The 14222-nt window shown below is 52.1% G+C and overlaps 1 protein-coding gene across 6 annotated transcripts in view; it reads right to left on the reverse strand.

The window, feature by feature from the left end:
• Positions 1–366: 366 nt before the first annotated feature.
• Positions 367–14222, reverse strand: part of CCDC114 (coiled-coil domain containing 114) — an 81533-nt gene continuing 67677 nt past the window's right edge. For all 6 annotated transcript variants that reach the window (XR_003853541.1, XM_029584368.1, XM_029584367.1 and 3 more), the window contains one exon: positions 367–1314. Coding sequence is in view for 4 of the 6 variants with exons in the window: in XM_029584368.1 (XP_029440228.1) it covers positions 1291–1314 (24 nt within the window). In the remaining 2 variants the exon portion in view is untranslated. The remainder of the gene's footprint in view (positions 1315–14222) is intronic.

Raw genomic sequence — 14222 nt, forward strand, 5'->3', positions numbered from 1 at the left:
TCGGTAGAGTATGCTCCATAGCTCTCACCGCTGGAAAACCGTTCCCTTGCCGGAGAGAACCAACATCGAGGAGTTGGCGTGAGGCACAGGCCGCAGGCGAAGGCCCCCTTCGACTTTCTGTGGCTTCAGTGACGGAGAAGCTAAACCGACCTGACGGGACCACCCTGGGTGCTGGTGTCCGATGAGTTCCCAAGGGGCATTAAAAGAGGCTTCGTCCCGAGCCCCCTCTCCCCCCCAATCTGTGTTCGGGATGGCCAGCAAAGATTCTGGACATGCATTCCGCCCCCCTCCCCAGTACACAGGACACATCAGCCTTTGATCATTCCAGTCATTTATAAAGATTTATTATTTAAAAAAAAAAAAAAAAAAAAAAAAAAAAACAGCCAAAACAAAACCCAACAAATGATCACAGAACAGTCTAGTTTGGAACACTGCAGGAAGCCAATTAAGGGTTGGGGGGGGGGGATGCAGGGGTTGGCGTGACTTCCTTGGCCAAAACCAGACTTGCTCCAGATGGAGGGAGGGGGGGGGGGGGGGCAATATCAACCATGCAGGGAGCTGGGACGCTCCAGTATCCTGCCCCCTCCTCCACCCCCAGGAATATGTTTTCCGATCCTGGGGAGTGGAGGGGATGGGGCAAGGCGACCTTTACTGTCCCTGCTTTTCTGAGGTAACAAAAACACAGAACCCAACAAAATCAGAACAGAAAGCGTTTTCAAAGGGGGAAGAGAATTGCACTCAGGGAGCTGCAGCACTTGAGCAGGACGACAAGTTCCCAAGCGAATTTGAGCTGCAAAGCCCGTGCTATTCAGGGCCGGAGGCGCGGAGCAAGAATGGCTCTCTGCCTCTGTGGGACCGGGGCGTGTGCTGAAGGCGGGATACCAGGCGTGTTTTAAGATGGGACTGAACCATGGAGGCTGCCTCAGGCTGGGCAATCCTCCACCAGTCACCCTGTCAATGAGAAGCTGAGGAGAACTGGAGGCCGCCAGAGTTTGGGGGGGGGGGGGGGGGGGGGAATGGGGGCGGCGGCTCCGCCGTTATCACTCGCTTCTAACTGCAGCTTGGTCCTCCTCACGTCCCGGTCAGCAATGCGTGTGGCTCCAGCTGTTACTTAGTCCTGGGACCAGCAGAGAGTGGCGGGGCTGAGGCAAAGGGCTGGGCAGAGGAGGAGGGAGGCTCAGACTAGAGGGTTCAAGTCCCGGCTTCCTTCCCGTCAGAGAGATGGCTGCTAGCAAGGAATCATCTCGTGCGCCGGACATATTCCTGGCAGACAGTCTGTTCTCCGGGCTGTTAATGGGTCTGCTGCTGGCGTCCCTAGAACAAGAGCAGAGAGAAAAGGAGTCAGATACAAGAATGGAGAGGATATTCATAAATGCAAGCAAGACCGTGCCTGGAGCACTAGGCCTAGTTATACAAGGTCCAAGTGAGACCACGCCGAGAGCACTAGGCAGAGCTGAACAAGGTCCAAGCGAGACCACGCCGGGAGCACTAGGCATAGCTGAACAAGGTCCAAGCGAGACCACGCCGGGAGCACTAGGCAGAGCTGAACAAGGTCCAAGCGAGACCACGCCGGGAGCACTAGGCAGAGCTGAACAAGGTCCAAGCGAGACCACGCCGAGAGCACTAGGCAGAGCTGAACAAGGTCCAAGCGAGACCACGCCGGGAGCACTAGGCATAGCTGAACAAGGTCCAAGCGAGACCACGCCGGGAGCACTAGGCAGAGCTGAACAAGGTCCAAGCGAGACCACGCCGGGAGCACTAGGCATAGCTGAACAAGGTCCAAGCGAGACCACGCCGAGAGCACTAGGCAGAGCTGAACAAGGTCCAAGCGAGACCACGCCGAGAGCACTAGGCAGAGCTGAACAAGGTCCAAGCGAGACCACGCCGGGAGCACTAGGCAGAGCTGAACAAGGTCCAAGCGAGACCACGCCGGGAGCACTAGGCAGAGCTGAACAAGGTCCAAGCGAGACCACGCCGGGAGCACTAGGCATAGCTGAACAAGGTCCAAGCGAGACCACGCCGGGAGCACTAGGCATAGCTGAACAAGGTCCAAGCGAGACCACGCCGGGAGCACTAGGCAGAGCTGAACAAGGTCCAAGCGAGACCACGCCGGGAGCACTAGGCATAGCTGAACAAGGTCCAAGCGAGACCACGCCGGGAGCACTAGGCAGAGCTGAACAAGGTCCAAGCGAGACCACGCCGGGAGCACTAGGCAGAGCTGAACAAGGTCCAAGCGAGACCACGCCGGGAGCACTAGGCATAGCTGAACAAGGTCCAAGCGAGACCACGCCGGGAGCACTAGGCAGAGCTGAACAAGGTCCAAGCGAGACCACGCCGGGAGCACTAGGCAGAGCTGAACAAGGTCCAAGCGAGACCACGCCGGGAGCACTAGGCAGAGCTGAACAAGGTCCAAGCGAGACCACGCCGGGAGCACTAGGCATAGCTGAACAAGGTCCAAGCGAGACCACGCCGGGAGCACTAGGCCTAGCTGAACAAGGTCCAAGCAAGACCGCACCGGGAGCACTAGGCCTAGCTGTACACAGCCCTAGCAAGGTCATACCAAGAGCACGGGTCACAGCTGTACCTGGCCTGAGTGAGACCGCACCAGAAGCCCAGTGCCTAGCTATACACGGCCCGAACAAGACCGCGCCTGGAGTATAATCTCATTTTGATTTCCCTGAGCTCCGAGCGATGCATCAGAACTGGAAACGTTACAGCCGAGAACACCTAAGCACCTGCAAGATGACCGTCAGGGTAAACAGACTATATCCCACAGAGAGGAGACATTATGGGGGTGCCTAGCAAAATGTGTGAATCAAAGGCTTACAGCGAGCAGTATGCAACCAAGGGAAACACTATCAGAGTTATACAAAATAAAAACTATATTATACAGTTCTCAGGGGTCCACATTTAAGAGCAAGCTAGATAAAGGCACTGCAGTCCAAGGTGTGAAAGGATTCGGCAGTGGAACAAACCAGAACAAAAGTGAACCTGATGGAAATGGTACCCAGATGAACATTTTCTCTGCACCAGAGTTGGTAACTGCAGCTATCACACCAGTGGCATAGACCGTCTTTTGGCACCTGCGGCTGCAATCTCCCTGTTTACTTCCTGCCTCGATGGCTGGGCCTCTGCCTTGCTCTACACTGCTCTCTTTGTCAGGCTGTGGCGGGCGGGCGGGTGGCCAAAACCAGGAGAGCCTAGAAAGGTAACTGCAGTGGCACAGGGAGGGCAATCAGAAATTGAGGAGGCTGGGGAGAAGACTGCAGCAGTACAGAGAGAGCAGCCAGAGCCAGGGGAGGCCAAAGAGATGACTGCAGCAGGGAATGGAAAATAAAACGGAGGTCATAATGCCTCTCTATCGCTCCATGGTGAGACTGCACCTTGAATAGCGTGTGCAGTTCTTGTCAGCGCATTTCAAAAAGGATATAGCTGCACTGGAGAAAATGCAGAGAAGGGCGACCAAAATGGTAAGGGGCATGGAACAGCTCCCCTATGAGGAATGGCTAAAGAGGTTAGGGCTGTTCAGCTTGGAGAAGAGACGACTGAGGGGGATATGATAAAAGTCTACAAAATCATGAAAGGACTTGAACAAGTTAACGTAAATCGTTTATTTACTCTCTCAGATAATAGAAGGGCCAGGCGGCACTCCATGAAGTTAGCAAGTAGCTCATTTAAAACAAATCAAAGAAACTTTTTTTTCACTTAGTGCATAGTTAAGCTCTGGGATTCATTACCAGAGGATGTGGTTACAGCAGTTAGTGTAACTGGGTTTAAAAAGGAAAATTGGTTCTTACCTGCTAACTTTCGTTCCTGTAGTACCACAGATCAGTCCAGATTCTCGGGTTATGCCTTCCCTTCAGCAGATGGAGACAAAGCTTTACTGACACTGACACTTAAAACGAGGTGCCGCCTGCACTCCCTCAGTATTAATCTGTACCCATGCTAGAAAAGCAACAAACAAAACCAAGTAGACTCCCCCCCAAACAAGCAGTGGGAAGAGGAAACCCTTAAAGCGAACTGCACCACACAAACCCCTGTGTAGGACTAACAAATCCTCTGCCATTCTTCAGAGTAAGTAGAGAAAAAAGAAAGGCAAATCGAGCGGACTCTCCAATCTACCAAAGCTTCCCTAAATAGGGTGGGACTGAGAGTCCCGCTCGAAGCACACTTTAACCAAATCCCCTTGCCTCTGGATCCTGGACTTTTGCCTGGCAAAAGAGTGGAATGACTTACAAGTAGCTGCTCTAAAGATCTCTTTTGGAGAAACTAGCTGACCCTCGGCCCAGGAGGCCGACTGAGAACGAGTAGAATGCGCCCGAAGCCCCCCCGGAACCGGGCGACTGACAGATGTAAGCCGAACTAATGGCTTCTTTCAACCACCTAATGGTGGCTTTTGACGCCTTATGCCCTTTTTGGCACCACTCCACAGCACAAAAAGGATATCTGACATGCGGAAACCATTGGTTACCTCAAGGTACTGCATCAAAGCGCGTTTTACTTTACGTCTAATCGTCGTAAATCTCTAGTGTGCGGCGCCAAAGATTTCAAATGTAAGAAGGATGAGAGTTCTACTGACTGATTTAAGTGAAAAGATGACACTACCTTGGGTAAAAAAGAAGGGACTGCCTTCAAGGAAACTCTCTCGTCCGAAATTCTCAAAAAAGGCTCCCTGCAGGATAAAGCTTGAAGTTCGGAAATTCTACGAGCTGAAATGATAGCCACTAAGAAAACCATTTCAAAGTGAGATCCTTCATAGTCGTACATCTCAGAGGTTCAACGTGGGGTGCACACATGCTCGTTAAGACCACATTAAGGCTCCAGGAAGGACATGGCTGCCGAACTGGAGGGCATAAATGTTTCACTCCTCGAAGAAAACGCACAATGTCCAGATGAGCCGATAGTGAAAATCCTCAAACCTTGCCTTGTAGACATCCTAACGCCGCCCTGATGGTTTGGTCAAAGGACAACCCTTTGACCAAACCATCCTGCAAGAAGGCCAAAATATGCTCCACTGAGGCTCGCCTAGGATCCACTCGCTGATCAGAACACCAGGTCTCAAAATTTCTCCATACCCTCGCATAGGGAAGGGAAATGGAGGTCTTCCTAGACTGCAAGAGGGTAGCGATGACTACGTCTGAATAACCTTTGTCTTTCAAACGCTGTCTTTCAAAAGCCAAGCAGCTAGGCAAAATCAATCTGCCTGATCTAAACAAATGGGCCCTTGATGCAGAAAATTCGGCACGTGGGTGAGGTGCAATGGACCATCCACTGCTAGGGTGACTAAGTCCGCAAACCACGGATGTCTCAGCCACTCTGGTGCTATGAGAATTACGTTGCCTGGATGAATCTCTATGCACCCTAAGATCTTGCCTACCAATGGCCAAGGAGGAAAAACATATGTAGAACGCCCGTCGACCAAGGCAGAACCAATGCATCTACCCCTTCCACTCCTCTTTCTCTTTGTCGACTGAAGAAGTGTGGGGCCTTGGCATTTCGAGAGGTCACCATCAAGTCTACATACGGCGAGCCCCACCTGCGACTGATGAGACTCATCACCTCTTCTGACAGCTCCCACTCCCCGGGATCCAGCTGCTGCCGGCTTAGAAAATCCGCTTGCATGTTGTCCGAGCCTGCTGTGCGAGGCTGCTAAGCGCTTCAGATGATGTTCTGCCCAATCGACCAAAAGCCAGGCCTCCTGGGCTACTGCTCGACTCTTGGTACCCCCGTTGATTGATGTAAGCCACCATTGTCATATTGTCTGACAAGACTCTCACCAGCCTTCCCCTCACCAAGGGTAGAAACGCCAGCAGAGCCAAATGCACCGCCCTCGTCTCTAGACGATTGATGGACCAGAAGGCTTCCTCTGGCGACCACTGGCCTTGCACCGACTGGTTCTGACATACCGCTCCCCAGCCGAAGAGACTGGCATCAGTGGTAATGATAGTCCAGATCGGAATGTCGAGATCCATGCCTCGATTCAACTTGTCCCAGAGGAGCCACCATGAGAGACTCGACTGCACAAACTCCAGGAGAGGAAGAGGCAGCTGAAAACGCTCCGATAACGGGTCCCAGTGAGACAGTAAGGCCGATTCAAGAGGCCTCATGTGAGCAAATGCTCATGGAACCAATTCCAAAGTAGAAACCATAGACACGAGCACTTGTAAGTAATCCCAGGCCTTGGGTACTCGCTTGTCGAACAATCCGCAAACTTGAGCCTGTAATTTGGAAATCTGCTCCTCAGTGAGGAACACCTTTCCCACCTTCATGTTGAAATGTGCCCCCAGGAATTCCAAACTCTGGGAAGGAACAAGATGATGCTTGGGCAGACTGACTATCCACCCCAAGGATCTCAGGCGCTGGAGGACCAAATCCACAGCCCTCCAACAAAGGGATTCCAACTTTGCATGGATCAGCCAGTCGTTCAGATAGGGGTAGACCAGGACTCCCTCTCTCTGGAGAGTTGCAGCCACCATGACCATTACCTTGGTTAAGGTTCCGGGTGCAGTTGCTAGACCGAAGGGTAGGGTGCAAAATTGAAAGTGTTCCCTCAGAATCATGAATCTCAGATATCTCTGATGATCGGACTGGATTTCTGTGTGCAAGTATGCTTCGGTTAAATCCATGGATGCTAGGTACTCCCCCTTGTGCACCCCCGCAATCACTGAACGTAGGGTCTCCATCCGGAATTGAGGAACCTTCAGAGATACGTTCACCTTTACATCGATAATCGTACAGAACGTTCCCTCCTTGGGAACTATGAAATACATGGAATAGCGACCTGTCCTTTGCTCGTCCAGGGACACAGGGACAATGGCTCCCAACTGGTGCAGGCGACGAAGAGTGTTTTGTACAACCAGCTTCTTTTCCTGGTAAGAGCATGGGGATACCAAATACCAGTCTCTTAGGGGCCGAACAAATTCTAAAGTGTAACCGTGTTTTATCACATTTAGGACCCACTGGTCTGATGTGATCTTGGTCCACTCCTCATAAAATAGAGCCAGACGGCTCCCTATCACTGGAACCAAGGAGTGGGCCAGCCTGGCATCATTGGGAAGATTTGGCACTACTTCCTCCCTGGGAAGAGCCATCTCTGCCAGGCCGACGGCCTCGAAAGGACTGACTCCAGGACTGTTGTCTACCCAAGAACTGCCTCAGAGTAGATCCTGACGGTCTGGACGCCTGAAATCTTCAACTCCCTTTGAAGCGGGACCGAGAAGAAAAGGAGCCTTTTCCTTTGGGCTTATCTTCCGGCAACTTATGAACCTTATTCTTCCCAAGGGATTTGATCATCTCCTCCAGGTCTCTACCAAATAGCCAACTGCAACTTGGAGGAAACATTGGCCAACCAATTCCTCAGCCAGAGGACTCTCTGGGCCAAAACCGCTGACATCTTGGTTCTGGAAGAGGTTCTGAGAAGATCATACAATGCATCCATACTGTACATCACAACAGCTTCCAGCCGTTCTGCCTGTAGAGACTCAAATTCAGACAAAGACTTGTCCATTTGTAACTGCTGCACCCAGCAAAGACCCGCTCTCAATATAAAACTGCTACACATAGCCGCCCGAGCACCAAGAGCAGACACCTCAAAAATCTTTTTTGAGGTGCACTTCCAGCTACCTGTCCTGAAGGTCCTTCTTGGTAACTGCCAAGACTGAGGCATTCTCCGTTCGGGACCTTGAGAAGGTCAAGCACATCTTCCAGCAATGGATACAACCTATCATTGCCCTGCTGACCTTTAAGCCTGTGTCTGGAGTATCCCACTCCCTGAACAGTAAAGTGCTAACCGACTTATGGAAAAGAAAGGATCTGGTTGGACCCCGGAGGCCAACCATGACCGGGTCCACTGTTCCCAATTCGAAATCCTTGTGAGGGACTTCTATGCCCAGTTCCTCCAGAACTGCGGGGACTCAGTTCCTCCTTGTGGAACAACCGCACCACCTTAGGATCCGGTGGTGCGGTTGTTGAACAGGACCCGCGCTTGATCCGGGTCCTGTTCAACCACCCCCAGAACCAACTCCAGAGGGTCCTGGTCCTTGTCAGAAACGTCCGAAGAGCTATCCGCCGTGGACGGTGGCGCCGAGGCCCTCAGGAGTCACCTGACCCTAGTCCTGGCTCTCTTTGCCTGCCTCCCCAGCGCCTCCTTCATGGTCTTGCATTGCGCAGACTTGCTGGCCTTATAGGCTTTGTGCAGTAATAGCACAAAATTCGAGAAGGAAGGAAGAAGAATCCTCAGAGTCTCCCACGGGGTCCTTCCTAGCGGAGCCCCAGAGGTCCCTACCTCCGGAGACAAAGGAGGAAGGAAATCCCTGCCCCCCTCTGCGGCCTGCATGAGGGTGCTGAACTTCGCCAAAATGGCTGCCATTCCCACACTCAGCAGGAAGGGATCATCAGAGACCTACCGTGCAGGCAAGAGCCTCCCAGGCTCTCGGTGCCTGCCCGACCTTTCCCCTGCTGTATGGGGAGGCATCGGGCACATAGACCGTTGTGCGCGTCTCCACAAGCGGAACGAGCTGTACCACATGGCATTGAAAAGGATGACGGGCACGAAGGTGAAAACGGTGCTGGGCAGGGAGAGAAAGCGGCGCCGGAGAGAAGGGACTAAATAACTAGAGCCAAATGAGGAAATAGCAACGCTGGGACCGGACGCACACTGACTCACAGCAACCCCCGAATGCTCTGAAAACTCTCCTCCTTGCACTTTCTTTGTTTTTCTTTTTTTTTTTTTTAAATCATAAAATTTAACAAAGAAAGCACGTCCCTTAGAATGGCTGCAGGCTCCGTTGGTCCCTTAGGGCAAGTGATCCAGGCCCCCCAGGTTTCAGCCCTGTGTGGCAAGAAAAAAAAAGAGCGAGCTACATAAGGCTCCCTGACCCCCTGCTCGTCCACCTCAAGTACAGCACAGAGGGGATGGCCCCACCAGGACCTAGCAACCCTCTGGGAGGCCAGCAGTTTCCTTTTAGCATATATGATTTCTTTTTGTAACTCAGACTGCAGGTTTTGCACCTCCACCATCTGCTGGAGACAGAGAAATACTAAGGGACTGCAGGTGGCACCTCATGTTAAATGTCAGTATCAGTAAAACTTTCTCTGTCTCCATCTGCTGTGGAGGAGGCAAAACCCAGGAGTCTGGACTGATCTGGGTACGTGGGTACGATCTAGGCAATGTGATAGTCTTCAACCAGTTCGAGCTGACCCCGGTTGTAGGCAATGGCATAGCGGGAAAGGTTTATAAACTGGTTTAGAGTCCTTATTTGACAAAGGGTTGGTTACCTTGGGAATTGCAGAAATAATGGGAGAGGTAGAAATTTATAAATCATATGCGAATGAATAGAGGAATTTTAAAAAGTTGCTGCGCATCGGTGATGTCATAATGTAGGGGGTGGGGAAGAGGAGTGGTCTGTGGGGGTTTTAAACCCAGGATATTTGTGGTAAAGCTCACAGCCGCAAAAGGAAGTTGTTCATGGTAACTGGGGTAAGTTGTTTTTTGTATATGTTGTGGGGTGGTTGTTTGTTGAGGTTTATAACAGAATTGTTTGAATGCATAGAAACACTGTGATATTGATACACCGTGAGTGGTGACATAGGGTTAAGGAGCTTTTGAATGAATATTTGTCTTTTTAATATTAGCAGTTGGAAGACACACACAAAAAAGCCCGCTAGCACCAACGAGCCGGTATAAATCCGAAAGTTGGGTGAAAGTACAGCTTTGGAAGCTGAGTCCAGGACAAAGTTCAAAGAATCCCCTGATGCAGGCGGCAGGATGGCCACTGAAACGCCATGGCGTCGGGCATGTTGTAAAGCATACTCTTTTGAAGAACTTTTAAGATGTGATCATCAGCGCGGCGTCCATGAATTTGGGCTATGTTGTAAAGTACACGAGTTGAAGAACTTTTGACATGTGATTATCAGTGCGGCCTTCATGAACCTGACAAGTGGAGTCACTGTCTTTTAATTTTCAAAGGACACATTTTGATCCGGGCATTTGGCAACAGATCATGTGACAAGCTGCATCGAGTTTTAATTCGAAAGGGAGGCTTTATTCTGGTGTCATAAAAGTTGTTTGGGATGAAATAAGTACAAACAACATATGTGAAGTTAATGATATACAATTGTATTGGCTAAGACTCCAGCACTAGAGGACCATGGAGGTGAAAATGACTTCCGGTGGAAGAGATATTTGAGAAACACTTCTAGTTGAAGAACAAGTGTGAGATTCACTGATGTTGCAGGAGTAGTCATTGGAAAAGCATTGTCTATTGCAGAAAAGGCTGTCGTGTTATAGATTGTGATTTGCACAAGTTTTTTTTTATGGGGGAGTGTGTGATTGGAATGGAGTTGTGAATGGTATGTGTGGTGATTGAATGAGTATTGATGTAATACTTTTGATATGTATTTAAAGGGTTTATATAAAGGATACAATTTTGAATAACATATATATATATATATATATATATTTAAAAATGTTGTTAAATGAATAAATAATATGAATAAATGATTAAAATTTCATTAAAAAGATGCATTTTTTAATTAACACAGTGAATTAGTGAGCAATATTAGAACATGTTTGGCCTGTGGTTGATATAGCAATCTGCTCTGGGTACTACAGAGAAAGGTTTGGATAAGTTCCTAGAGGATAAATTCATAAACTGCTATGACGGTAATTAATAAGTAATAGTAGCTTGTGAGCTATCTAATGTTTGGGTACTTGCCAGGTACTTGTGACTTGGATTGGCCACTGTTGGAAACAGGATGCTGGGCTTGATGGACCCTTGGTCTGACCCAGTATGGCAATTTCTTATGTTCTTATGAGAGAGCAGCCAGAGCCAGGGGAGGCCAAAGGATGACAGCAGAAGCACAGAGAGCGCAGCCAGAGCAAGGGAAAACTGAAGAAGTGACTGCAGCAGCACAGAGAGAGCAGCCAGAGCTAGGGGAGGCTGAAGAGATGATTGCAGCAGCACAGAGAGAGCAGCCAGAGCCAGGGGAGGCTGAAGAGGTGACTGCAGCAGCACAGAGAGAGCAGCCAGAGCCAGGGGCAATGAAGAGGTGACTGCAGCAGCACAGAGAGAGCAGCCAGAGCCAGGGGAGGCTGAAGAGGTGACTGCGGCAGCACAGAGAGAGCAGCCAGAGCCAGGGGAGGCTGAAGAATGACTGCAGCTGCACAGAGAGAGCAGCCAGAGCCAGGGGAGGCTGAAGAGATGACTACAGCAGCACAGAGAGAGCAGCCAGAGCCAGGGGAGGCTGAAGAGATGACTGCAGCAGCACAGAGAGAGCAGCCAGAGCCAAGGGAGGCTGACGAGATGACTGCAGCTGCACAGAGAGAGCAGCCAGAGCCAAGGGAGGCTGAAGAGATGACTGCAGCAGCACAGAGAGAGCAGCCAGAGCCAGGGGAGGCTGAAGAGATGACTGCAGCAGCACACAGAGTGCAGCCAGAGCCAGGAGAGGCTGAAGAATGACTGCAGCTGCACAGAGAGAGCAGCCAGAGCCAGGGGAGGCTGAAGAGATGACTGCGGCAGCACAGAGAGAGCAGCCAGAGCCAGGGGAGGCTGAAGAGATGACTACAGCAGCACAGAGAGAGCAGCCAGAGCCAGGGGAGGCTGAAGAGATGACTGCAGCAGCACAGAGAGAGCAGCCAGAGCCAGGGGAGGCTGACGAGATGACTGCAGCTGCACAGAGAGAGCAGCCAGAGCCAGGGGAGGCTGAAGAGATGACTGCAGCAGCACAGAGAGAGCAGCCAGAGCCAAGGGAGGCTGACGAGATGACTGCAGCTGCACAGAGAGAGCAGCCAGAGCCAGGGGAGGCTGAAGAGATGACTGCAGCAGCACAGAGAGAGCAGCCAGAGCCAGGGGCAGATGAAGAGATGACTGCAGCAGCACACAGAGAGAAGCTAGAGCCAGGGGTGGCCGAAGAGGTGACTGCAGCAGCACAGAGAGAGCAGCCAGAGCCAGGGGAGGCTGAAGAGATGACTGCAGCAGCACACAGAGTGCAGCCAGAGCCAGGAGAGGCTGAAGAGGTGACTGCAGCAGCACAGAGAGAGCAGCCAGATCCAGGGGAGGCTGAAGAGGTGACTGCAGCAGCACAGAGAGAGCAGCCAGAGCCAGGGGACGCTGAAGAGATGACTGCAGCAGCACAGAGAGAGCAGCCAGGGGAGGCTGACGAGATGACTGCAGCAGCACAGAGAGAGCAGCCAGAGCCAGGGGAGGCTGAAGAGATGACTGCAGCAGCACAGAGAGAGCAGCCAGAGCCAGGGGAGGCTGAAGAGATGACTGCAGCAGCACAGAGAGAGCAGCCAGAGCCAGGGGAGGCTGAAGAGATGACTGCAGCAGCACAGAGAGAGCAGCCAGAGCCAGGGGAGGCTGAAGAGATGACTGCAGCAGCACAGAGAGAGCAGCCAGATCCAGGGGAGGCTGAAGAGATGACTGCAGCAGCACAGAGAGAGCAGCCAGAGCCAGGGGAGGCTGAAGAGATGACTGCAGCAGCACAGAGAGAGCAGCCAGAGCCAGGGGAGGCTGAAGAGATGACTGCAGCAGCACAGAGAGAGAAGCCAGAGCCAGGGGAGGCTGAAGAGATGACTGCAGCAGCACAGAGAGAGCAGCCAGAGCCAGGGGAGGCTGAAGAGATGACTGCAGCAGCACAGAGAGAGAAGCCAGAGCCAAGGGAGGCTGAAGAGATGACTACAGCAGCAGAGAGAGCAGCCAGGGGAGGCTGACGAGATGACTACAGCAGCAGAGAGAGCAGCCAGAACCAGAGGAGCCTGACGAGATGACTGCAGCAGCTCAGAGAGAGAGTAGGGAGAGGGGGGAAAAGTAGAAGAGGTGACTGCAGAAGCACAGACAGGCCGATGCAATATTGGCATGCGTTGAAGGGTGCTCATGATTGAGTTCCCACTTGCTTAACGCGCACCGATCCACCTCTCCGGGACGCCCAATGCAAAATGGCTACCGAGGTAAAAAGAAAGCGCTAGGGGAAATTGCGCGCCCCTAGCTCCACCTCGGCAGCGGGTGCCCGAGAGAGAGGTGGCTGTCAGCCAGTTAGGAAAACGGGCGCTCAATTTTAGGGTGTCCATTTTCCTAACCTGACTGCCTGCACACTTTTTAAAAAACCTTTTTGGGACATCGGCCTGAGAGAGAGCCGTTGAAGAGGTGACAGGAGCACAGAGAAACCGGCCAGAGGTGATGGTAGTGGGAGTGCAGAGAGCACAGAAATGTAGTAAAAGACCACAGACGTCCCATCTAGTCTGCCCCGCAAGGTGTTTACAGCCAGGCGAGGCTGAAGGGAAGAGTACAGCAACAGGCGGAGAAGGACTAGCTCCATCTCTCTCTCTCTCTCTCTCTGGGTGTGAGTCAGGAAACAAGAATACTATACTCAGCAACAAGCCTCCAGAGGCTGTGATGAGCTCTTTCCACAGCTCCCCGTGCGTGCAGCAGCAGCATTAGCTAATGTCTGCGATGCCTGACCTTGGGTGGGGTTCCTCTGGTCCAACTTCACTATCATTCTGGGGGGGTTGACCTGCAGGAATCCCAAAAGGAGCAAGGATTCCCCCCAGCCCCCACACACCTGCATCTCACAGGTCAGGGGATATCTTCAGGGTTAACCCCCAAACACACACACCTCACCACACGCATGCTAGGAGTTTGTAGTTTTTAAGGTCAGTAAGCAAACCAGATTTAGAAAAAGGGTGGGAGGCAAAACCAGGATCCTCTTGGCTCCCCACTCCTCTTTCATGCCCGATGACCCCGGTCCATGTTCGGTCGGGGTGGCGGCATCCCACAAAGGCAGAACCTGACTGGCTCACATCGTGTCTACACGATGTCACAGTCCTTCTGGAGCAATAAGACCCTGGGGTCTGGCACATGTGCAATCCTGAGCCACCCTCCCCTCCCCCAAAAGCACTTGAATCTGGAGACTGGAGCTTCTGCCCCCCACACCCTTGCAGCCACATCTGGCACAATTCCCTCTTATTCTGATTACCACCAGGGCGGGCGAGAGCTGCGACGCTCACACACACACACGTTCTAAAGAAGAAGGGGGTCCTGCTACCCTGCATCGCTCCGAATCATCACGGGATGGGGGGGGGGGGGGGGGAGAGGAGATGGAACCTTTCTGTGGACTTTGCCGCTCATCCTTCCTATAACCAGGATGGGGGGAGGGGGGGGTGGTACTATTGCCCCCTCCCCAGGAGTGGCCAGCCCTGTACTGCAGCTAGCAGAAGCCACACC

Source organism: Rhinatrema bivittatum, chromosome 19 (assembly GCF_901001135.1).
Source record: "Rhinatrema bivittatum chromosome 19, aRhiBiv1.1, whole genome shotgun sequence".
Taxonomy (NCBI): domain Eukaryota; kingdom Metazoa; phylum Chordata; class Amphibia; order Gymnophiona; family Rhinatrematidae; genus Rhinatrema; species Rhinatrema bivittatum.